We start from the raw sequence: 26378 nt of genomic DNA, 5'->3' as shown, positions 1-26378 counted from the left end.
GTTTGTTTTATTCAATCAAGTACGTTTTTTTTTCGATGCACTTGTCTAATATATTCTGTAATATAGACCGATATATATATGCTAATAAGGCTGTCTCACACATAAATTTGGACAGATTTCAAAAATCATTAAAAATCAACAAACCAACGTGCCGGGTTGCGATTTACACCCTCATACAAGGCCGTAGGGAGGGGGGACTTGGGGTTTATCTTCCCCCCACGGAATGCGAGAAATGACCGAAAGAAGGTAAAAATATTGCCAAATCTATTTCTATCACTTTGGTCCCCCCTCCCCCCCGAACGATATGTCTGGCTATGGGCCTGCCCTTACACTTATCAAAGATTGATTTTTTTGACACAAGAAATAATAGTCTAAATTCTCGACGACAGGTGGCGTTATTCGGTGCGACGTCAAAAAATGACATAAAAACCACTAGGTTGTACAGCATGTATTCGTTTTCACTTGAAAATGGTGTTTTATAAAATTGTGTAAAAATAGGATGTTTATTAATATACCAGTGTCCACATCGCAATCTTTCAAGAGACACAATAATTAAACAAAGCAGTGATTCAATTCGGCCGAAGTTGGTTTCCTGCGTTCGAGGAGCGAATACGAGCTGGTCTCCCATATGAAAAAGTCTCTTCGCAGAGAGTACTCAGACCTTGAACTCGATACCAAGTCCGTGCACTGTGCTCATAGTGAGGCGACCACGAGGTACGGGAGTGCATAATAGAGACTAGCGACGGAAATGATTATATTGTTCTGTTCTACATTACACATACTCGAGCAGCGAGACAAAGAAGAGAAAGAGGTCACTCAACGAAGTGCGGCAGTTGAACAAAAATGTTTGTTTTCACCTCGACCTACGTATTTTCGCGAGCTACTGATTGGTCCGTTTCCTCTCTTTTTTCCCCCCTCTTCTGGGGGAAAGATACTTTTCTTCCTCCCTGCGGGGGATCATCATCATCATCACACCCTTATATTTCAAAACCCCTCCGGCCATTTTCTCTATCCTCCTCCTCTTTTATTACGTGAGGACATCTCTTCCTCTACCCCCTATGTATTTTTTTCTTCCCAGTCTCATTTCTTGGAACTCGTACCTCTTCGCTCTACTATGAACGCAGCCTTAGATAATATGGAAATTCAGACGTTTGCAGTTTCACTTTAAAATATAGAGGCAGATGGCAGCGCTAGTACCCTAACTCTGACAACGTAGATACGTTAGTGCCACACATGCACTCAGAACACACATTCCGGTAGGAACCAATTCCTTAGAAACTCCGCATGTACGGTTGAGTAGTAGTAATTAAATTCACTACACTATTAACCTAGAAAGTATTTGTTCATAAGCTAGTTGTTGATTCCCATCGCTTTTAAAGGGGTCAAATTTGAATATTATCAGATAGGAAACAAACTATGTAGTGCCAGCTATTGGTAAAAATTTTAACTGTTTTTTCTTGCGTCAAAAACCCCAATTTTTGACAAGTCTGAAAGTGCACATCACAACGCGTTATGCCAATTTGCTTATTTTTCTATGATTTTTAAAATTCGTCCAAGTTCATGGTATAGCCTGTACATTGCGTCTTCATCGTAATATTTCGTATGCAAAATAATGGACGAGAGCGAAATTAGGTTAGATATTGAATGGAATTCTTTACCAATAAACAGATGGGCAAGAAGAGACCCCAGATTTTACTCCATATCTTATAGCGCTTATCACTCTTCACGATGTATCGGAGCATTTGTTCCGCATTTCGTGCGTTTCCTGGAAAAAACGTAAACATATTATCAAAGACTCCAGATATGTTGATTACAACAGCGACAAAAAATATGATAATAATATAATGAATTGCAAAACTTTCTTTTGAATATCAAAATGAAGAGTGGAAGTTTCTTGATTATATATCAATAATACCCAGAGGTATTAAAATTCAAGTTCGCCTACTCGGAAGGCTCTAGATTCCATTCTATGTCACCAGATGGCACACATAATTAGGCCAAAATATACTTCAAATGACACACTCTCTATCTACAAAAAAAAAACTACAAAAAGTCGCTGATAAGAGAGCGAAACCTACTCAGAAAACTGAACAGCATTACGCCGGCCTAAATTCAATAACACAAATCTCAGTGATGAATAATAATGAATGTCATGACCTTTTTGACAGCTCAACTCACTGTCAGTATAGTCTCGCATAAACTGTTGATGAAACCAATACAACGCGGGATATACGAACACAGACTTATTAACCCTCTTCGCGGATTTATAAGTTTCACTGATTTGCATTATAACTGGCACAGTAGAAATAACCAAACCCTTGTATAAAACGCCATATCTTTTTTTTCAAGAAGAAGACTTTTTCAAATTTTGTGCAGGTGTGTGATAGTGTTTTTCCTTAATTATTAATTCCGAAAACAATGAACCGAGGAAGTGAAATACTCTATATTTTTCTATTATATATATATATATATATATATATATATACTGTACGCATATTCCTGTACTACGCCAAAGGGAAAGGAAAATACGCGTGTATTTCAAACACCGTCTGTCTCCTTCTGTTTTGCCTGTCCTAATGTGAACAAAAACTGACTCCTCCCACTGGCAGTTGATCTTTGGGGCGGATGGAAAACATGTTGTTAGAAGAAGCGGAATCCACAAAGCTCTTTGGGCTCGGCATTGCCAAAATAAAATGGTTTTAAGCAGGCGATGTATCTCGTAATTGCGGAAATACAAAAAAAAAATCAAGTTTGGCGAGATATCTCATTAATCCCGCTGAGAACCAACGTCGATGAAAGAGTTAAACAGATATTGTACGCAAAATGTATTGGTTTAGGAATGAGTTTTTGCAATATATATGCTTACCGTCTATGAACACGACTACTCCGACGAGGATGCCGAATAAGAAACAAACCCACCAAACAGATGAAAATGCAACATCCACCAAGTATAAAAGTGCCTTGGATGCCTAAGGGGTCAAAATAATGAAAGAAAAATTAAGCATACTAAATTATGGATATACGGAATGCGTTTCGTTAAAATGGAAATAAGACTGAGTATTGATGGAATGATTGCAAATAATGAATTAAAATTTAAAATTAAATAGATGACTTTTCAGAGGGTCTGAAAATAACTATTCAAAAGATAGGTTTAATATTATCTATTAGTTTGGAATTTTAAGTCTGTGAAATATTTTTTGGAAGAATATGTAAAATAAATGAACACCTGAGTCTGGAACATTAGTCCTGAAATCACTCCAAAAACGCAAAATGATCCTGAAAGCATAGGTGTCCAGTTTTTGAGAAAACCCTGCCTTGCTTGAATCATGGTTTCTTCAAAACATAACCAGATAGTTATCTGAAAGTTTTGAAAACAGACAGTCGAGATCAAGAAAAAAAAATTACACATAGTTATAATGCAAAGCAAAGTAAGATATTGCGTATATCCTCTCTCTTCACTCCAGCTCATTTTTAATGGCTTTTAATGATTCTTTTTTCAAGACTTTAGGTATGCGTTTAGGGTATCTAGCCCTCGTAAAAATATCGACACAAATTGATTAATTAATTAACTAATTTTTTTTCTTTTTAAAGTCATATTGACATACAATAAACACAAATCAATCAAACAATATTTTTAATCTTTGATTAATTAAAAAAAATTCAAGTCAGTTTTAGCTCAGATTTGAAGAGAATAAGAAAAAAATTAATTAAAAAAATACATTTATTGTTTCACTTAAGGCGGCACGTACTGCAAGCTTGATAAATATGCATTTTTAATATTTTTGTACAAGCATGCGTTATCGTGCGCAGGATAATTTTGTTCAAGTACTTTGATTGTACAAGCGGCTTGAAGATTGAATGGATTTGAATTATGCATGCTTGCAGTGCCGTCGTAACGCATGGGCCCGGGGACCTCAAGAGAAGATGAACCTCAGAAAAACGAGGCGTAGTTGAATTTTTTGAGAATTTTCCAGGTAGGGCCTCAGAAAAATCACTTGGTCCGGGGGCCCATGATGCTATTAAGACGGTCCTGAATACTTGTACAAGCCGCGCTTTGCGCAAGCAAAACTAAAGATGTGGTGTATTATGCAAGTAACTTATGCTAACTTGTACTGGTCTTCTCTGTTCAGTGAACACTGCTTGGTGTATTTTGTTGGCGTTTTTCTTCCGTACACAAGGGCAAAAAATAGTCAATCATCGCCCAAAAGCTTGACATATTACAAGTACAAAGTGGTTCCTCTACCATGTGGTGTCAAATATGAATTTGTGAATATTGGTACAAAACAGTGATGGTAAAACCAGTGTGGTAAATGTTCACACAGACAGACAGAATTTAATTTTTCTCGTCGCTGCCCAGCCCAAAGGGGCTGCCTGGCGACTTACAGACTGCTCTTGCTAGCTATGAAGAGGGTTATAGACAAGTTTGTGCGTGTTTGTGTAGATGTGAAGTGCTTGTAAGTTAATAGAGAAAAACCAGTGTGGTAAAAGTTCACCTGACCTGACCTGAATAAAACGTTTTTTGGCGGTTCCGCGGCACGTTCGCCGTTCTACCGCACTTAACAAGCGGGCCAATGGGGTGGCCTATAGCCGTGGTAAAAATTCATTTGGCGAATATTTAATATTATGTATTAATTCACCAAAAATATGTAGGAAATTTCTTAGCGTCTGTGGGAAATTTTGAGACTTCAACAAATAAAGGAATTTTTTTTTAAATAAAAATAAATAAGTGCAATTCCCTCTCTCAATACTTTCCTATTATACAGTACTTGACTACATATTTCCATCGATAGATGGCAGCACATTTTCGGAATGTGTGATTGTAATCAAAAGCGAAATTTCGCTTGAGAGAGGAGGTTACCATCACTGAAACAAAAAGACCGAACACGCATGCTTGCAGTTACGTGTGCTATCGTCTTCACAGTATTTTCCTGAAAAACTTTAGGAATAAACTTACAAAATATTAGAGAATACCACAGCAAAAAATAATGGGAAAAAGTTTCGACCACATCAGAGTAATTGATAATTTAATTAGTAATTAATGATTTAATTTTAACTTTAATTTTTTTAATGAAAATTTGAACTATATATAGCTTGCGAGAAAACGTGTTCAGTGAAAAGAAGTGCGAAATATAAGAAATAGTAAGAATATGTCGTCTCTTAAGCACCGAAGTCCTTTTGTACACTCATGCAACGCGATAGAAGAGAAATGTCTTTTCAGCTGTACACATTGGTACACTACATATACTTAGTCGACAGGGATAGAAAAAGAACAAGAAACCTATAAAGAAGAAAAAAAGAAAAGAAAAGCATAGTTATCAACAAAGCAAGACAATCGTGCTCATGAAAAACTATCTATGTCGTCTTAGAAATGTATCAGAGACAATAATAATAATACAGGGACATAGAATAGAAAGCAAATGTGTACAATGATTACGCAAGTATAGCATCCAGCATGAAATCTGTATGCTGATTATACAGGGTGATTCAGAAAAGATGGGAAAACGTTAAGAGGTGATAGTACACACCAATATTGCCCGAATGGCATGGTGGTAAGATGCTCGTCTACCATCGTGAAGGTTGTTGTCAGGGTCCCGGGTTCGAACCCAAGGGAGGATATAGATAAGATATTTTCCCAAACGAACTCGAGGCGACCACCGATAGACAGCGCCTTCACTTCCAACCGATCTCACTAATGGCAGTAAATTGCAATATAGTGATATGGCCAGAGTTGGTGTTTGGTGAAGTAGTAATACACACCAATACAAACAGTTGTCATCAAAGAATGCATGGTCCAACATGAAACGCAAACGCGCTAGCGCGTTTCGAAACGACCGCTCCGCAAACGTTAAAACGGCATTCCCGTTGAAATTTATCGGGAAAAAAGGACACCATGCATGCAAATGTACCCTGGGAAAGAAGAAGAAATCGTACGCAAATCTGCGTCACAGTGAATAAAAGGCGCGGACTCGGAATTGCTAAACTGCGCCATTATTCCGTACGTTAAAACTAATAGAACGGTTGCACGCTGGAATAACTTCACAGGGCTGGCGTCCGTGCCTTTTATTCACTGTGACGCAGACTTCTTATTCCTCCAGGTTACATTTGCATGCATGGTGTTCTTTTTCTCCCGATAAATTTCAACGGGAATGCCTTTTTAACGTTCGCGGAGCGGTCGTTTCGAAACGTGCTAGCTCGTTTGAGCTTCATGTTAGACCATGATAGACCACTTCGATGACCATTGTTTGTATTGGTGTGTACTTTCACCTCTTAAAGGTTTTCCCATCTTTTCCGAATCACCCTGTATACAGTCAAATAAATCCCTCTTTTGCGGACACAGGTTGCAGGGCTATATAGTAAGGGCTGCTTCATCCTTTTGAAGTCGCACTTGCCACCTTGGCCCTATGGGCGGGGTTTCGGAGCTGCTGTGTGACGTCACCGCTTTTTTAGCAGACGGCACGAAACGAGCTGAATTGAGGGTTTTTATACATTTTAGTTGCTTATTTTTGCTGTTTTAAGTGAGTGATCTCACGTTCATGGTGTTGTTTTAGTGTCACAGGTATGTGCGCGGGTAGTATTTTTATAATATTTTTATAATCCATAAGCTAAGAAATGAATTAAATCCACGAAAACAGTTGTAAAGTAATATTACGTTTTTTGATATTTATCACTCAAAATAATCATAACTTCAATCATTTTTTATATTAGGATTTTTTTATATATTTGCTACTCATGTTTCATGTTGCAGTTGCGTAGACAATACTGAAGTCCAAGGCTTCTAAAAGCTACATTTAATTCAAATGAAAACAAAAGATAATCAAAAAAAATATAAAAAAAACCAAAAGATAATTGAAATTATTTATTTCGAGTTTGTTTTCAATCAACCCAATGAAAACTAACCAACATGCGCTATTCAAGTAAAATTGATCCTAGAAAAATATTCTCAGTGGAAGTTACCTCATAAGCAAATGAAAAAAAAAATTCTTATTTTAAATGTTTAAATGAACGTTAAGCTGAACGAAGCGAGCCAATAAATATACAAATGCTAATGAAAATAATCGAAAAGGTAATTTTTGAAAGAATTCAGTAAAAGGGGCAGTACACAGTGATTGCAAACTATCGTAATTAACAGGGTAAGGGTAGCAAAGCGGGCGCACTCGGTTCTGCTGGAGCAATGATGTCACGCATGACGTTAGCTTGTAGCGACTCCGGTTTGCTCCGGTGAAACAGCCTTTGTTATATAGTCCTGCACTGGTGGGATAAAAAAAAAATGCCCGTAAAAGAAGGGCGGCCCCGTAAAAAAAGGGAGGCTCCTATTATTAAGCCTTCAAAATAGTTCTTCAATTTGGAATAAACGCAATTTCAATAATAATACAAGTTGGAGATTACGCGTGAAAACAGTGCAGATCCGCAATTTAATTTACACCTACATAAAAAAATATCGTAAATTCTGATGAATGAGCCGCATCCAGAAAATTGGCCGAAGACTGAAACAAAGTTTTCGTGGAAAGGCTGTGACTTTTTACAGCTACAGCTTCGTATAAAAGAAGTCAGGCGTTATTCTCTCATTCAAGCACTAATAAAACTTAATTCAAGTTTTCCTCGAAAGTTTTATAACAACGCTGATTAAAATTTAGGCATTATCTTGGAGTAACATATATTTTCTAATCGTAACAAAAGTAAGAACTGACAAATTTTTTTATAATTCATTGCAATTTCTTTTTACAATAAAAAGGGAAAAAATTTCTTTTACTAAATAGGCTTAGACTTTGAATTGGCTTCAAAAGCTGAAAATTTATCTTTTGAAGCTACAGGGTGACCCATAAATTTGTAAATAGTTTAAACATTCATAATAATTTATGGAATTGGTATATTTCAATGTCGTTTGCGGAAAAGTTATTCTCACGAAGGAAAATATTTTTGGTACAGAAAAAAGAATTAGTTGAAATTTCTGTCGACAGAAAGCGCTGCACGCAAGCAAATCTCTGGAAATATGCAAATCAGAGTCCTATAAAATGCAGGGTGTACAATTAACAGCTCTCATTGAGCTATCCTGTTACCGTCACTTACATAAGGTACACATTGCAACGTTGGGGGAATAAAGCACTGTTGATGAAGTTCTTTTACCTCAGCCACGAATTGCCGGTTGATGCTTTACAAACGTTTTAGACACAGAAGAGATTGAAGAAAGGTTCGGAAAACATAGGGTTTCTCTTCCGAGAAATTATTATTTGGTCATAAAATAGGGGTGATCGCTAAGAGGGGTTTCACTGTATGTGGAGATGCAAGAACATAAACGCTTACAGCAAGAATGGAGTTCAAATAAATCGTCAAACGCTTTCAAAGGTTCAAATTATTTTCTTGAGAATCGCTTCAAAATTAGTTACTTATTCCTCGTGATTCCGAAATTCACATCATGGTATGGTATCATTCTGGAGCACTTTTCATGTGCACATGAAAAAACCTGTAAAAATACTTATATAACAAAATATGATGATTGTCACCAAGAAAAAAAAATTAAAGAAAGATTGTTTCCTATGGAGATCACTTTTACCCCGGCTCAGTTGGATTAAAATTGAAAATTTCAGGATCTACCACTTCACCAAGAGTTCGGCATCATTTCATTTGTTCTAATTATAACGTTAGTTTTATTTCAACAAGGTGTTTCGGCGATTTCTAAAATGGAATAGTGAGTGTGTATATATATATATATATATATATATATATATATATATATATATATATATACATATGGAGATAGTTATAAAAGATAAATTCTTCAAAGAGATTAATATCTGAGGCAAAGAATATTTTTCAATAAATTTATTTGCGTCTCTTACACAATGTCTTCGAAAGATGACGCTGCAGCACTGTATGTATGGCGATAGTATGAGTCGGTCATCGTATTTGTCGGATCTCAGTCTGATTCCTTCCGCAGCGGTGGCTTTACGCTCCTTTCACACTCTACGGATTCGTCCGTACGGAGGATCTTCCGCACGGAGATAATTGCTTTCTCCTTCACACGAGACGTGACGGTCACAGCACTCAGTCTGCTGTCAGTTGTTTTGTGTGTGAAATATATGGAGCGAAATCTCAAATTATTGCTTTATTACAGAGTAGCTCCGTACGGCTGAATGTCCGTAGCAAGTATTTAATCACGTAGGCCACTGTGTTCTTGGAGACAGCACGACGGTGGCTTCACCGTACGGTGACTCGTCCGCATCATGTGAAAGCCACAACCCAATTGCTCTCGCCACCAATGGATTGTCTCCGTACGGACGAATCCGTAGAGTGCGAAAGGAGCGTTAAAGAAAGCCCGTAAGTTCCTCGTTCTTCAGCTGCAGAAAGGTTCCGAGTGTGGAAAACTTATTTAACTTTTTTTTTCCTCGTGTCATAAAAAATCTGACTATATGAAAAGTCTAGGGGCATAAACCTTATCCCGATACGCCGATTTGATGATTTTTCATGAACTTTTTAAATCCGTTCCAATTTTTGGGCTATACCCTAGGTTATAGAAATGTACAAATTTAATGACAGGATATTTTTTTATAGGAGGCATAAAAATTTTAATTTTTATATTTCTCAAGCCGACATTACACTACTATAAAGTCTCATAAAACTTGAAAAATGCAACCAATAATCAAGCGAATGTAACCAATAGGCTTATTGGTTGTTTTTTCCAAGTTTTGTAAAAGATCTTTCATCGAACTTTTATAATGCAATCCCGGCCTCCAACTTTAAATTGCGTAAAAATACAGAATGCTCCATTAAAAGCAACCAGCTAAATCCTTGTTAGTTTTTTTTTTGACTCAAGAAATCGATAGTATGAAAGAATGAAAAATCGTCAAAACGTGTTTTTCGTGTCATAACTTAGGAAGAGATTACGCTATAAAAGTTTGACAAAAGTTCTTTTGAAAACTTGAAAAACACAACCAATAAGCCTATTGGTTACATTAGAGTGAATTTAGTGAATAGTCTTAGTAGGTTTGTTTTTTCCAGTTTTGTTAAATATCTTCTATCAAACTTTTATAGTGTAATCCCGGCCTTAGTCCAACAAATTATTAACACTGTTCACAAACAATTTTCTTTGAATGTGTCAACTTAGTCCGGGATTACACTATAAAAGTTTGATAAAAGATTTTTTACAAAACTTGAAAAAAACAACCAGCATTTGCTTGAATGTAAGCGATACACATATTGGTTGCTCCTTTCAAGTTTTGTGAAAGACTAAAATCTTTTATCTAATTTTTATAGTGTAATCCCGGCCTTCGAGTAGAAAACTAGACGTTTCAAACCATTTGCTGATTTTAATTTTTGCAAAATTAATATCCCGTAATTGAACTTGCAATTTTGTATTCACATATTTTTATGAATTTTGTGAAAAATTGTCCCCAATGATATTTGTCGATTACGCTGATCGGCTGCTCGTGCTTAAACGTTCAACAAGTAGTTTATTTTAAGCTTTCGTGGGGGGGGGGGGGTTCATACATGCATTATTTAGCATAAAGGTTGAGGATTAAATAGGAAAAATATATAATTATTAGACTTTTCTTACCAGTTGATTCATAGCAAATCCAAGGAAGCAGAAATATAAAAGAAATGACATAATAGATGGTATTCTTGATGTACCCTCAATTGCAGCTAGGCTTGGGTATAATTCGGTAAGTACCCTCATCTCTTGATAGTAATGTTGGCCATATTTTATGCTGGCAAAACCATCTCCAACCATATAATTCACGAATTGAAAGTCATCGTGTTTGGTTTTCGGATCACAAGATGTACTGTATATCAGAGAGATCACCCCCGTATCATTTTCTTGGCTGCTTCCTGCAAAAAAATTGAGACGAATTAAGTATTAACTTACGAAGGCTTTCTAACAGCTGGCTGATGCGAAGATATATTTAGGAAAGAGAGAAAACTAAACCACACACACCCCTGAGAAGGAATCGAACCCACGTCCTTTCACTTTCCGGGTGAGCATTCTAGACCACTAGACTACAGAGGCAACGAGTACCTCGATCTTTCCACTGAACGGGATCGTAGATGGACAGTCGGGCCTAAGGCCAAAGCTCACAATTACTGACAATGACACCAGATAGCAACTTATCCGTGGATGATGTCACTCTCCGCTATCCATAAGAAGGTGGTGTAGGGGATTCACCCAGAAAGTGAAAGGACGTGGGTTCGATTCCCCGCAGAAGCACAGTTGAATTTTCTGTCTTTCCTAAATATATCTTCGCATCAGCCAGCTAGAAACAGTTAGAAACCTTCGTATGGATAGCGGAGAGTTGACATCATCCTCGGTATTAACTTTTACTTAATGTTTGTCTGCTTAACTCAGGGCCGCCTTTAGGGGTGTGCGAAAGGTGCGGTCGCACGGGGACCCGCGTTTACAATATTAATAGTTTCTTTCGTAAATTTTTAATTTTCAAAAATTTTGAAAATTTGCATTTTCATCATTTTTGGAATTATTTATTTCATAAATTCTGAATCTTCATCCATTCTGTAAAAAAATCTGCATTAAAGTAACTGTAATTTTAAATTTTCATAAATTCTGAATTTTCACAAATTCTGGAATTGTTTCTTTAATAAATTCAGAATTTTAATCATTCCTGGAATTGTTTCTTTCATTTATTTCGAAGAAAAAGTTCATAATTCTAAAAATATACATTTCATTTATTCTGAATTTACTTAGGTGCTGGAATTATCTCCGTCAACTATTTTTCTCATTTTCAATTCATCGATTCTCGATTTTCATTTCTCCGAGAATTTCTTTCATTAGGACCTAATTTTAAATGGTTTTGGAATTATTTCTTCCATAATTTAAGATTTTCTTCAGTTTCAAATTTGCATTAATTTTTTTTTGTTAATTTACATTTTACTGTGTCTATATGTTATTTTTTTATTGATATTTTTAAGTATTCCTGTATATTTTGTAATAATGCATAAATTTTTGGATGCCCGATTCCTCTCTCCCACAGAATATATAGAATCAGACACAAGGGGGGGGGCCGAATTTACGCATTAAGACGTTACTATTTTCCCAATAAGCCCGCATTTGGTAAGGGCGGCCCTGACGTATCTTCAGGATCGAAAAAACTTTAATAAAGACTGTATTCTTGTGTATTCTTGTAAACAGGGTGCCCTGTAAGTCCTTGAATTCAGCTTTGATCTCATCAACCGTTTGCCGTAGAGGTATAGTTCCAATTTAAAAAATGCTCAGAAGGTGCTTAGAAATCACTTTGTTCCAGTTTTGAGAGTGAAAATACAGTGCGTCACCAAATAAATAATCTAAATTTTTATACGGTCCTCCTGTCCTCTACTTTCCAATTAGAAAGTTGTTACCTTGTCTCTTCTGACCCCAACAGAAAAATTCCAAGTTTCTTAGTGTAATATTCGCTGAGATATTTTTGAATTCAAGAATCGGAGAAAAGTTCGGAAAGGACAGCATATGAGTAAGAACGTTCGTTGTCCGTTAGTTTTTGTTGTTCTTCCATAACTTTTCTCCGATTTTTAACTTCAAATATCTTAGTGAATATTGCAGTTAAAAACATGGATTATTTTTGGTTGGCTTCAGGAGAGACAGGGCAACACCTTTGCAGTTGGAAGTTGGAGGACAGAGGGACCGTATGAAAATTTGGATTTTTTATTTTAAGACGCACTCTTAAAACTGGGAAAGAATTATTTCAGAACGCTTTTTGAGCATTTTTTTAAATTGAAACCATACCTCTACGGCGAACGGTTGATGAGAAAAAGGGCGCGGTAGCCCAGGTCGGTAAGATACTCGCCTGAAGTACCAAAGGATGTTTAGAGGTGTCGCGAGTTCGATACCCGGTTCGTCCTTGTCAGAAAACGTTCCTGACACGGGTACAACAGAAATGGTGACGTGACCGAAGAAAAAATTGCTACCGCAGAGAGTCCCCCCATCGTTAGCGCACCAACCCCTCGACGAGTATAAAAAACAAGCCTGCCGTTCAGGATCGGTAATAAATTGTAGGTCCCGGTGTAATTATCCCTCGTGTGCTGAAAATGACTGCGGTGCGACAAAAATGATCAAATGATGAGAAAAAAGCCGCATTAGGACTTATAGGACACCCTGTATTTTAGTAATATAGTAAAACCCTTTCTAAACAGACACCTCTAAAATGCGGCCACCCTTCTCTTTTACGCGGCCAAATAATGATTTACCCTTGCATAATAAAAGTATGCATTTCAAACCCTTGATTAACGGTTCCCCTCTTTTACGGACGAATTTTTTTGTCCCACCGGGGACCGCAAAAGAGATGTTTTACTGTACATGCAGTTTTTCATTTTTCATTATTCTTTCTGTACCGCGATATTTAATCTAGAAATTGCATATGGAATTATTTTGGGAAGGTATAATGCCATATACATCTATTATTTTAATACGTACGTAAAATTGTTGGCACAAATGTTACTCCTTGCAATTCCAGGCCATGCCTCAAACAAAGTGCAAATATGACTGTTAAGCTCATCATCAGTATGATTATTCCAAAAACAGCACCTATGAACCTGAAATGTAATAAAGAATGATGAGCTTATAACAATGGAAAACAAAATGAGAGTGTGTTCACAAAACATTTGCATTCATTTTTATCCGTGAGAAACAGATGGTCCTCGGTGAAGCTCCCCATTAAAAAAGGAAGGCCGCGGGTTCGACACATTAACGACACATTTCGACTAGCGGAAAAACTGGTTTTGGGGTGTGGTGTGTCTAAATTGACCATTAAGATCGCTTGCGTTGTGCTAGCCACACCTCAAGACCAGTACTTCCGAGGGTCAAAGCTGCGTAGCACTGCGGGTGTTGATCCGGCTCTAAAATGGAAAAAAATGAATATATACATCTCCGAATGGGAGATCCATTTCACCTTGCAAAATATAGATGGCGCCAGCACTTGTACCAGAGTGAATATCACCAAACACAAAAAGCATTTGTGTATATATGTTACGGTAAATGTGTGATAAATACGTTATTATACATAATCACTGGTTATTATGCAAACTTGGTAAGTTTGATAAATTTATCACTTTAACCGGCGAATATGCATAATACCCAAGCGTCGTTGGTAAATTTGATAAATACTGAAAACATTATCACTTTTACTGACGATTATGCATAATAACCAAGTTCCATTGTTAAATTTGATAAATACTTCCAATTTATAACCTTTATCTGTGATTAGATACATGTGATTGTATACATGCATAATACCCTAGTGGAATTTGTGAATTTGATAAATATGAAAAAAATCCAAATGACTCTAGTACAGTGGTTCCCAACCCTTTTTTCCTTCCCGCACCCCAGGGCGATGCCACTTACCTTCCCGCACCCTCTTGCATAATTATATGTTAGAAATTTCAGGGTTTTTTTTCTGTAATTAATTATCCGATAATTAATTTCAATGAATTCTTTTACTTATTTTTTAATGTCTTTTAAACTATGGCTAATATTTAATTTTGTTTTATTTTAATTACTTTTTTTTGAAAATTAATTCAAAAATGAAACTAAAAAAAATATTTTTAAACATTTTTTGAGATTTGGAACAAAAATATTCACATTGAATAGTTCTTCACTTATTGATTCCAGCCGTAACAACTATAAATTAATGTTTCTTTGACACTTGAATTTTTTGACGCTTTTCCTCAGTCATGCGTGTTCACGACGGCATCAAATCTAAGCACAACATGCTAATAACACAAGGTACCAATGTAAACAAACCACGAAATACATTAACTGACAGTTACTATATTTACGGCACAATCGGTGATGTCTCGAATTTCGGAAGTATTAACGATACCACTGACATCTTGTATTTGTCTTATGGTCACCCTGGCAATCAAACTTCTTAGAACAAAATTTAAATTTACTTCAGTAAAAATCAACATCATACAATATACGAACTTTTTCAGCTTCACGTTAATTCTCATATGGCCGCACAATTGCAGAGTTACTCCTCCGAATACAATCCACGTGAATACAACCTCTCTGAGAGACCGTATCCAGGTCTGTAAGATACATAAATCAATCATAGCATTTTTAAAGGATTTAAGCGATATCATAAAGAATAATTCATACAATATAACAGAACTATGCTCACAACAATTAGTAAAACGCGCTGAGGGGCGTAAATATATTCTGAGTGATGCTTCTGATTGTTTTCGCCTCGCGTTTCTTCTATTTAGTGATTTTCATAACTTAACGAAACCTCTTAAAACATTATTAGAGGCAAATGAGGAAAATACTCAAGGTTTACAAGTACAGTACAACACGTTCAAGAACTAGTAGTAGAAAATGGATATAAGTCGCTCGTAGATGAAATGATGGATCTTCATTGCACTCAACAGCAAGAGTTTATGGACGGTATCTCGTCTGAGGTGAGAATTCCCTCACTTTTCAAATGAGATTAGCGGGATTTATAGAATGTGGGAACCTGTGCAAAATTTTGTCGAAAAGATAAACCCATGAAACAAAGCTGCAGCAAAGCGAGCAATGAATCTGTCCAACGACAGTGCAATTTTCTGTTTCCGAGAAATCCTAAAAAGCCTATCCATCTTCCCCCTGTTTCCTGAATATAAACAAAGGTGACAGTTTCAGAGATACATCGCTAACACTTCAACTATACAAATTTGTTGCCGAAAACCCGTAAGAAAAGGACTCAAGATCTGTCTATCTGAAAGAAAATTAGACATCGTCCGATGTCACGTGACGTATCCAATTCACCAATTGATTGGTCTTGATCCAAAATGAGTTTCTCTGAACTTTTATTAGCCGGTGACGAGTTAACTCGTGTTTTTAGTCATACGTAGGTGGTGTGACGAGTAAGCTTTTCCTTAAAGAAGCCGGTTTGTAAAATGTTTTAATACGATTCTCGTAATGCGTTTAGAAACAATGACCATACCCATTTGTCAGCCATAACACCAATCCAATCACCCTCAAAAACATTCCTCAGGCCGTCGCCGTAGCTGGAAGCCATTCTCAGTACTATTATAAGATATATTAGTAGGTTCAGGCTGTTCACTATCGACGAAAGCTGCGGGAGAAAAAAAATGACATGAACAGTTACTATTCCAAAAATTTTTACCCGCTTTACGATCATGTACGAAATATTACGTCCAAACACCAGAGGAATGGAATAAATTCAATCCAGTTTTCTGCGTTTTTTCCGCTCTCCTCATCATCGCGAAGTTGTTTTTCCACCCCGTTTTTCTATACTCCTGTTAGTGATATATCCCCCCCCCCCATATTTAATATATCTTTCTACTGTATACATGTAAGCGCGAAAGAGAACACGTAGGGTAATAGAGAAAAGAGACTTAAAAAGTACTCTATTTTATCTACTTATCTATTATACACCGTTTTTCCTTTTATATATTTTTTATTCGTTTTCTTGCATTTTTTAATCTTCCTTCTTGCTTTTCTAACGTATGGTTAGGTTAGGACAAGTTTACCAGATTTATCGCCGATTCAGAAAATACAGATAATAGAAATTTCTTTCCAAAATCTTGTACGTGAAGTGGTTAATATGCGTTAAATTATATACGAAAAAATTTTGTAATATAATAGGTGGCCGTATTTCTTTTTCTTTTTTTGAGCAAAATACGAGAAATTGGAGTCATAAACACGGCGACATCGCCTTTTCTTGTCAAAAATGTTACCAATTGTCGGATATTATTGTCAGTTGTAAATAACCCTTGTCTGGATAAACTACTACAGAAAATCTGTAAGGAATTAAAAAAATATTTGGGGGGGGGGGAAATTCTTATAATTCATAAATTATCAAAATTATCTTCATCCCTGATTTTAGTATTTGAATTAAAGCATGTTTCGTCAAAAAACGGGACATTTTCATAGGAAAACGGAAGTAGAGTGCCGTAAAATGCGTCGTGATATCCGAGGTCGTTGCGTTTCCATCGCGCGTTATAAGCAAGAGCCGCTAATATCATTCCTCATAGGAATCAGCCGAAACCGCCAATTATGAACGTTGCAATAGAGATGTCGCTACAGCCGAGGTCGTTATAGCCGAGTTTGACTGTAAGTGATTAATGTATTAGTCTTCGGCAGTGCAAGTTTGAATGTCTCTATGCCAGAATTTTCTTTATACTCCATACTGAATTTACATTTGAAGACCAAATGCTTATTTTCATTATGTAACACAGTCCGTGTCAAAAGTTTAGACAGTATAGATTTTTAACCGCACCATGGATACTGTTTCAAATTTTGATTTCAGTTTTTATTTTTTTGATCAAAATGCAAAAACCTACTTTAACTTTTGATCATTTTCGAGAGAAATAAGTTTTGGATTTTTTTAAACTCAAAATTTAGAAAAACCTCCGATTATATGTAAATTTCGAATATTGCTTCTATATGGTGTATCAGAGACGCGATAGTATAAAAATTGAAAGCTATCGGATTGGTTTTAAATTTAAAAAAAATTGCAGAAGTCATCGCATACTTTGTACGATGAAATCCTTCGAGTACTTCATTAGAAAGCAAAAAGGAAGGCTGTAAAAGGCATTGCAGGTGTATCGAACAGGTCGAAATGAAGTGCCTGGTGTGTATTGACCCAACGCGTGTCCCGAAAGCCAAAACCTGGTTGTGGTAGTCCACGCAGCACAAGTTTACGCGAAAACAAAATCGTTGGAAGATTGCCTTCAACGCAAAAAATTACCTCGCATGAAATTATGAAAGATCCTGGAGTGAAAATTTCGACATATACAGTTCATAGACAGATCACAGAAGCTTGCATTTGATTCATAAAAAAGTGGCCACAAGGAAGCACCAACAAGAGGTGGAGAAAAGAGACTGAAATGGGCACGAAATCATGCTTTATGGAGACAAATAGCTTTGTATCATATTTATTATTATATTTTTACAAAAAAAAAAAATGGAGTTCACATGTTCCAGACGGATGTTTTCAGCAGACATTATGGTGGAGCTTCGATAATGGTATGAGCAGCATTTGCTTTTTTCTCATGGTCTAGTTCCTTAATTTTCGAAATTTTGTCGTCAAAAAACTCGGATGCTTGAAAGAGATCCTCGAAAACAATTTGCTCAATTCAATATTATAACGTGTTTATTCAAAGATCTGCTGCCACAACAAATCTCGTTAATCGCGATAATATATCAGTTTTAGAATGGACATCGATGAGTCCGGACTTGAATCCTATTAGGAATGTATGGGTCATGGTTACGAGATAAATGTGTTCGAAATCAAATACAGTATTCGAGTGTTGATGACTTGAAGAGCTCTCTCGAGGAAGCATGGTACAGTTTTGACGCTGAAACCCCACAGAATTCAATTAGATCCATGGAGGATAATGTGTTTGTGTGAGGTTGTTCGAAAAAAAATGAAAAGTCTATTAGCTATTAGAAGCCTGTAATTTTTGTAAATCTGAATTTTCTCTAAAATTTTGTGTGTGTGTGAGATATAGCTATATATTTTTGTATTTTCTATATTATAAATATTCCAAATGTTCTTTTGTAGAAAATGTTTTTCTATAAATGTGGAAATGCTTCAGTTATTATACATTAAAAGATTATAATTTTACTCGCCGTATTTTTCTTGTTATTTTAAGAAAAGTGCGTTATCTAAATTTTTGAGACGGACTGTAGATTACGGAATATACAGGGCGTCCGTAATTAAAAGACCCTATTTTAAAGTAGCCTACAGGCGAAGAAAATTGAGAAATTTTGTGAAGGACTTCATGAAGTGATGGGAATTTGTTTCAGAGAAAAAAATAGTTGCACATGTCGCCACCAGAGGGCGTTTTATTAAGGAATGACACATTAAGGCAAACGTTTACAATTTGAACAATTGTTGAACTCTTTTACAATTGTTACTGCAACAAAACATGTTCCACATGATGGCCATCATTTTCAGATATCATGTGAAATCACAAGATGGCATGTTCCACAACTGACCGAAGTGTGTGCGGAGAAATGTTCAGTACGTGGCGTGAAATGCTGCCTTTAAGGTCAGGTGAAGTTCTTGGATTGTCAATCGGCATTTGAAACGTCTTACCAGATGTTTAAAATGCCCCCAAAGCCGAAAATCGCATGGATTAAGGTCCGGGGATCGGGGAGGCCATAGATTAGGGAAGTGCCGACTGATGACACGTTCTTCTGCAAAATGTGCTTTAAGAACATTCTTAACACACACTGCAATGTAGTCTTGCATAAAGGTTGTGTCTGCAAGGCAGTGACGTGCTTGCAGAGCCGGAACAATTTCGTTCTGTAACAGCAATGCATATCGTTTTCCGGTGATCGAACATGTCACTGGACCTGTAGAACGTAACTCTTCGTAGAAGTAGGGACCGAGAATAAATGATGCAGTAAATCCACACCATACCGTCACTTTTGGTGAATGCAATGGAACCACTAAGATATCCTCGTGCGGATTTTCTGGTTTCCAAATTCGGCAGTTGTGAGTATCGACTGCACCATCCAAGTGAAAATGCGCTTTGCCTGTCCAGAAGATATTCCAAGGCCATTCTGAATCGACCTCAATGCGAGCTAGAAACTGCAGTGAGAACCGGAGTCGAGCGTCATAATCATGTGGAAGCAACCGCTGCACAAGTGAAAGTTTGTACGGACAATATAATGCGACGGATATTCCGCATGATCTTATGGAGAGTTGAACGTGGCCTATCCAACGCCTGTGCTACACGCCTGACACTACCACGAGAATTTGAACCTCTGTCTTCTTCCACCCGAAGCGAAACCTCATGTACTGCGTCTATAGAAACGGGTTTTCTTCCTCTTCCAGGGCGAACAGCCAACGATCCTGTAGTTTCAAATTTCGTTACCATACTCCGAAGATTTTTAGCATTCATTGGCCCTTTCCGAATCCTCTTCCAAGTCCGATATTTTTTTAGAGCAGTTATTGCGGAATTGCTGTTTTGGTAAAACAATTTAACCACGAAAGCGCGATCTCGTAAACTTATCGCCATTGTGAGCAGCAAACACATTCAGAAACAAGATCTCCGCGAATGTTTCTAGGTTTTATAACAACTGCTGCGTGACATCACATAAGTCAACATGTTTACTACGGGTATTCAAAAGGGAAACGCCCTCTAGTGGTGACATATGCAACTATTTTTTCCCTTGAAACAAATTTCCACTTCATGAAGTCCTCCACAAAATTTCACAATTTTCTGATGACTGGTTTCGCCTGTAGACTACTTTAAAATAAGGTCTTTTAATCATGGACACCCTGTATTTCAATTGAATTTTCATGTTTCCCTATAAAACCAGGACGTATTGATTACTCACTCTTCCAAAAGTGGCAACTCTTCTGCACAACATTGAGTAGATGAAAGCCCATATACCCAGAAGAGAGACGCATCGTTTGACCGAGATCAAAGAAATAAGATGATTTTCGAGAACTTCGTACTTCATGTAGCTGTACACGTACATGGCTATGTAATTCATGTTGGAGCAGCTGACAGCCGGTTCACATTCTGAAAGCGAAGAAAGTTAACGTATAAAAAAATATTTGAATCCTTACATAATTCCGATGTATCAATATTTCAGACGTACAATACTTAAATTAACAGTCAAGAAACACGGAGACCGTTCCTCATAAGTTCATACCCAATGTAAACGTGAATTTTTGCTCCCCCTTTATACAGTGTGGTCACAAAATAACTTTGCCTGTATACGAGCCCCTAGTGGAGGATAATAAACGAATGTGATTGAAATCCAAGTTATAGGTGTTTCAGGGTTTCCGCTTGAGAATGAGAAACAAAACAAAGGCCTAGATCTCGTGGTTACGGTTACAGCAACAAAATTTCATAAAAATGAAATAGTAATACTCATATCTATGCATTGCAAAGTGATCGGAGCAGCAAAAAACTATAAATGGCTTTAAAACGGTGCTGTAACATGATAAACGCCGGCACTATACGCCGATGTGCAAACAACTTATGCAGATCACATTACTGCCGCAGGAAGAGCCCCTCAATGAGGAATTTAGTCTCATCTCACCAACACCTTGGTGAGATGAGATCTTCATTGTCTGACCCCTGAGCCAGCGTTTATTGTGCTACACGTACCGTTGTAACGCCATTCATGCTTTTTCACTGCGCCGATCAATTAGCAATGCATAAAAGTGAGTGATGCAATTTGAAGTTTTCGGAATTTTGTTACTGCGACCGTAACCGCGAGATCTATAATTTTGTTTTTCTCTTCATTTTTGGGCGCAAACTTTGAAACACCTGTATCTAGAATTTCATTGGCATTCGTTGATTTTTTACGAGCGCAAGGGGCTAAAATTAATTTACGACCACCCTGTGTATAGCGTTCTTTGTGGCATAGTTAGTTACAAAGTATATTGCGTAGCAATTATTTATGATTACTATCAAAATCAAAATAAATTTTGGAAGTATGGTATGCCATTTACTTTATTTGCATCGCATTAGGGTATTCAATTTGACATTCAGAAACTCAACAAGATGGGAACGTAACTTATACAAAGGTTTTTTAACAGCTGGCTGATGCGAAGATATGTTTTGGAGAGAGAAAAAGTACCAAAGGATGTTTAAAGGTGTCGCGTGTTCCATACCCGGTTCGACCTTGTCAGAAAACTTTCCTGACACAGGGGTGCAACAGAAACGGCGACATGGCCGCAGAAAAAGTTGCTACCGCAGGGAGTCCCCATCGAGGGGTTAACACACCAACCTTTCGTTCGATGAGTATAAAATCAAGCCTGCCGTTCGCAATCCGCAATAAATTGTAGGTCCCGGTCTAATTAGCCCTCGTGTGCAGAAAATGACTGTGGTGCGACAAAAAAATAAGCTATCCTACGGCACATCTTAAAGTTTTTCCCATCTTTCCTGAATCACCCTGTATGTCGTGGTTCAATTGAGTGATTTGTGTGTCTGCTGCAGTCACTCAAGTGATCTGCAAATGTGCCACGGATAATTTGGGTGATGGAGAAATATGCCACTTGTGTGATGTGGAACTGTACCAACGGGTAGCGTAAGTGCTCTGGAACTGTGTCACGGGTTATCTATAATATGCCGTGGATCACTTATCTATAAATATGCCGCGGATCACTTAATTGATGTGGAACTGCACTGCAGCTCACTTTAGTGATATGTTAAAATGTTCCACTTAGTTCATTTTTACAAATTTAGGTTTGAAGTCACGGGCCACGTCAGACTCCAAAGGCGAAATTTGCCCCACGGGCCTGGGTTGAGCATATATTATCTGTGTGAATCTTACCTTCTACATAAGCATATTCTGAGCAATTAGACCATTTGTAATGTTCTGTGTTCTTCACAATTGAATCACTTAGATATGATACAATCCAGGAAAATGTTGAAACGTTATAAATAGCCACCAATACGTAATAAACTTGAAAAGCATGTCCAATGCCTGTAAAAATAAAACAAAATCAAAGTAAAAAACAAACTTGACATTATTATTATTTTGTGGTACTTGTTAAAATCATTGAATATCGAACTATATCATAAATTATTTTCAAAAGAGAACATTTCCACTTTTTTTTCGAAATGCAATTTTCAACGTTTTCTGAATCTTTGGGATGAGCTCTGTTGGATTATACAACAAGGCTTAGTCAAACGGGAACTTTTTTGGTCTGAATCAGAGTCTCTCGAACTTTCTGAACTCAAGGACCAGTGAAATGTCTGAAACAATTCGACAGACCATTTGTGTCCCGTATTACGGGACATTCCTGCAATTTTCGTTGTTCCGATTTTTTTATACTTTTGTCCGTGAATAAACGGCGTTTAAAAAAAAAACAGTTGTAAATTATACTGTGATAATTATGGCAAAAAATATAGATATTCATTTCACATATTTGTCAGGTTCAATGGTTTTCTGGGGATATTTTCAGTAATTTAAAAAAAAAAATGCTGATTGTGCCTACTGTGGAACATTTTTTTATAACGATGACCCGTATTTCACCATGTTTAAGATCCCAGTTTACCGTATTTTTCTCAATGAAATATGGTCATTTGAATATTTGTTGAGGGAAATACATTATGTTTCCTGTGATTTTTCGCAGCTTTTTATATACAAATACAAATACAACGCCACAACAGGCAAAATGCCCAACGAGGTGGCTGAGAAAATTTCCCCACCGTTCATCTAGTTTACAAGTGCATAGTTAGAAAATTTCATTTAAGGCAATAAATTGCATTTTTGTTAAAATTTAGTGATATCCCGTATTTACGATCGCAATTTCCCGCATTTCACTCAATGATGTAGAGTGAACTTAAGTATGAAGATATATTTTTAATTGAACCCGTATGGATATTACTAATATCAATATTACAGCGGTTGAATAATTTTTCATTCAATGAGAATTAAATTATTGAATCTACCTGCGAACCACTCATGCCATTGTCGCAGACCACCTCTAGTCCGCGGGCCATAGGTTGAGAAATGCTAGTCTAAGTCACAATGTAAAGTTGGTCGTTTCTACCAAAAGGAAACGTATCCACTTTGTTTATTCACTTCGGTATTTTTCATTCAAAAGGCAACATAAACAAAACGGTTGTCCTATTGGCATTAAAGGATTTTTTTTTCAAAACGGCACGTTTTTCAGAATTACTTTCATAGTCTTATTCTACGGTAGAACCTCTCGATAACGGATACCCATGGGACCGAAAATTTTGTCCGCTAACGAGGAGTGTCCGTTAATGGATAGTAAAATACATTGAGTCCCATATCGACGTAATTCAAAAAAAGTGTCCGTTGGTGGATGTGTCCGCTAACGGGAGTGCCCGTTATGGGAGGTTCTACTGTAAGAGTGATCGTGTTTTACGAGGGAGAATAAAGGTAATTTACTTGGCTAGGTGGAAACCTTCTGGAATCAACGGGGAGCGCAGAAATTTCCAATTTTTCAGCTCGAATTTTGATCAAAAGTTAACATTTCCACTAATTTTCTGTCAAAACGGAATATTTCCAAAATATGAATGTAGATAACTCTCTCTCTTGAATGTTGATCAAAAACAATAATACTTAAATACTCTTATACCAATCCCTTATGCTACCTGTTGGGCAATTTTCTACTTTTTTAAAGCAGTCCATTTCCCAAACAACCCGGATAAAATGGTGGTTTTTTTTCACTTTTACCGTAAATTTAGCCAAAAGTGGAATGTTCCGTTTTGAAAATAAGCTCCTTAAGTAATGAAAACATACCTTTAAAAACTGGTGATATGTACCACATTTCCACTATACCAGAGCCAAGCCCGTGACCGATAGCCATCATCAAAGCAACGAAAGGCAGTCCAATCAATAATGACAGCAATGTGAATTGTATAATAAAAGGACCTAAAAATAACATTAGAAAAAAATATATTAATATCATAATCCGGCAAAGATTATTAGAAAAACCAGAACGCAAATATAAAAAATAGTATTAGGTGGTAATTTGTGTAACGTTCTAAAATATTTTTGTTCGCAATTAAAATTCGGTGAATTTCGATTCATTTTACGGAAGAAATGAACCATATTTATCACGTCGTATTATAAAGTTTACTTTAAAAAATTAGTGGGGGGGAGAGAATTATTTCGTTAACTATGCAAAAATCGCTGTAAATGATCTGAAAAAAATAATAATTATGAGTTGATCGTATGAATTTTAGTGATTGAGTATAAATTTTTTTTAGTAGTTATTTATACATTTTAGCAACTAATTAAAATGCTTCCCTCGTGCGGTAGGGTACATAGAAAACGCCAGAAGAGGGAGCGTAAGTGAACACGCGTTTTAATAATAAATGAGCATCGTAAAAAAAAAAAGTAACAGAGGTCAAAGGTGTTCTCAAAGTGTCATCCATGAACTGTAATACAGGTCTCACATCTCAGGCTCATTGAATTTCGAGAATTCCGGGAACATGCCCCTGCAACGGAGGCAACAAGTTCCTCAGTGCGGCCAACAGGGTTTTTTTCTTTTCAAACCGAGCACAACTCCGGTCTATCGCCATGGCAATTTACTACCGAGCGAGTTGTGCTGGAAGTGTAAGTGTGTGTACCTGACAGTCTGATTACGTATATAGTATTGTGCCTGATTTTCCGAATGGAAGTACTTTTACTTTTCCGAAGAAAAATACTTAACAGTCAAATGTTCCCTGAATTAATAAGCTTTTATAAATTAAAAATACACCAATGTGTCATTGTTGATTTTGGGTCGCGGATAAAATGGTTGAGATCCCCTGCTCTAGAACAAAGGTTCTCAACCGGGGCCATATGACTCCCTAGTGGTACTGGTATAAGCTGGGGGGGGGGGCACAGGCAAAAAACATCAATAACTCTGAATTTCAAAAATACCATCAATATTGACCTCTGAAAAGGATGACTTGTAGCGCTATGCGTATCAGGCACGCTGTTCCACAAATAGAGCTCACACAAGGCATCAAACTCCACCAGTTGTTTGACCACTGTTCTTTGGAACGGCGTCTGTACTCTTGCATCGTTACGAACTGCTGTATGTTGGGCATGTCTTCCGTAGCAGTTGTCTGACCCGGAGTTCTGGAATTTCTGGTGGAGTTGGATCGTTGATCTCGTTGTCTTTCTTGGGTATTGACACTAGGTCTCTGAGTACGTGCAGGCTCGTTCTTCGCCATCGTTGTTATGTGCAAAAAAACCTAGCTGTGACATCGAAGACTGTCTTCATTATTATGGTGCTCATCACTGATTCGTCAGTTTCACTGTGGTTCATCACAGGTCTCGTAGTACCAGAACCTGAAGATTAACAGAAAGAAATAATAATATGTTCAGCTAAAACAAACCTATTTTGTATATTTTAAAATTGAGTGCTCAGAAAATTTCAAAAAATGCATTGGCCACACCCAAATTTTATTGCGTAATCGAAACGAGAACTATGAAACACCATCAACTTTGGAATTTTTGATTTAAGTCCAGATAGGTCTGCATAATACCCTCGGAAAGTCAAGAAATAAAGCACGGAAAACAAAGGGGTTTTCACAGCAAGGTCCATATTTCGCTTTGACCTCCCGAAAAAATTTTTGCCAAAACGCGAGAAAGAAAGCAAAAATTCCAACGCTCTTGGTGTGCTTGTGCCGATTTAAGCAACAAAATTTGATGAGTTGTTGCCATTGCATTTTTTCGAAATTTCGTAGCCATAACCGTAACCGTTGTGTACCGCAGTTGTGAAATGCTAGATATCTCAAGCGCATGCTGAAAAAAAACCAGATTTCTAAAATTCGGCATCATTCTATTCATTACAGCCTCCCGCACGGCCTTCCAAACCAGCAAAGAAACTTTCTGACAACCCTGTGCATTAGGTGGCCATAAAAAAAATATTAGCATCGCAAATTTTATAAAGAAAATTTGATCAACTTTTTCGTGAAAATTTTTCACTAAACAAATA

General features: G+C 36.9%; 1 protein-coding gene across 1 annotated transcript in view; it reads right to left on the bottom strand.

The window, feature by feature from the left end:
* Positions 1–26378, bottom strand: part of LOC149084956 (sodium-dependent transporter bedraggled-like) — a 58887-nt gene that overhangs the window by 11938 nt on the left and 20571 nt on the right. The window contains exons 2-12 of the mRNA XM_089232700.1: positions 25329–25729; positions 24188–24319; positions 22244–22396; positions 20291–20478; positions 15918–16049; positions 14921–15024; positions 13412–13530; positions 10553–10824; positions 3227–3358; positions 2867–2969; positions 1659–1765 (exon numbers count right to left, since the gene is read on the bottom strand). Of these exons, the coding sequence (XP_089088826.1) occupies positions 1659–1765; positions 2867–2969; positions 3227–3358; positions 10553–10824; positions 13412–13530; positions 14921–15024; positions 15918–16049; positions 20291–20478; positions 22244–22396; positions 24188–24319; positions 25329–25611 (1725 nt within the window). The 5' untranslated portion in view covers positions 25612–25729. The remainder of the gene's footprint in view (positions 1–1658; positions 1766–2866; positions 2970–3226; positions 3359–10552; positions 10825–13411; positions 13531–14920; positions 15025–15917; positions 16050–20290; positions 20479–22243; positions 22397–24187; positions 24320–25328; positions 25730–26378) is intronic.

This window comes from Pholcus phalangioides, unplaced genomic scaffold (assembly GCF_987345545.1).
Source record: "Pholcus phalangioides strain wild (caught in Gottingen) unplaced genomic scaffold, Ppha-v1.0 ptg000007l_1, whole genome shotgun sequence".
NCBI lineage: Eukaryota > Metazoa > Arthropoda > Arachnida > Araneae > Pholcidae > Pholcus > Pholcus phalangioides.
The sequence above is the reverse complement of the archived record's forward strand: the minus strand, read 5'-3'. Positions and strand labels throughout refer to the sequence as shown.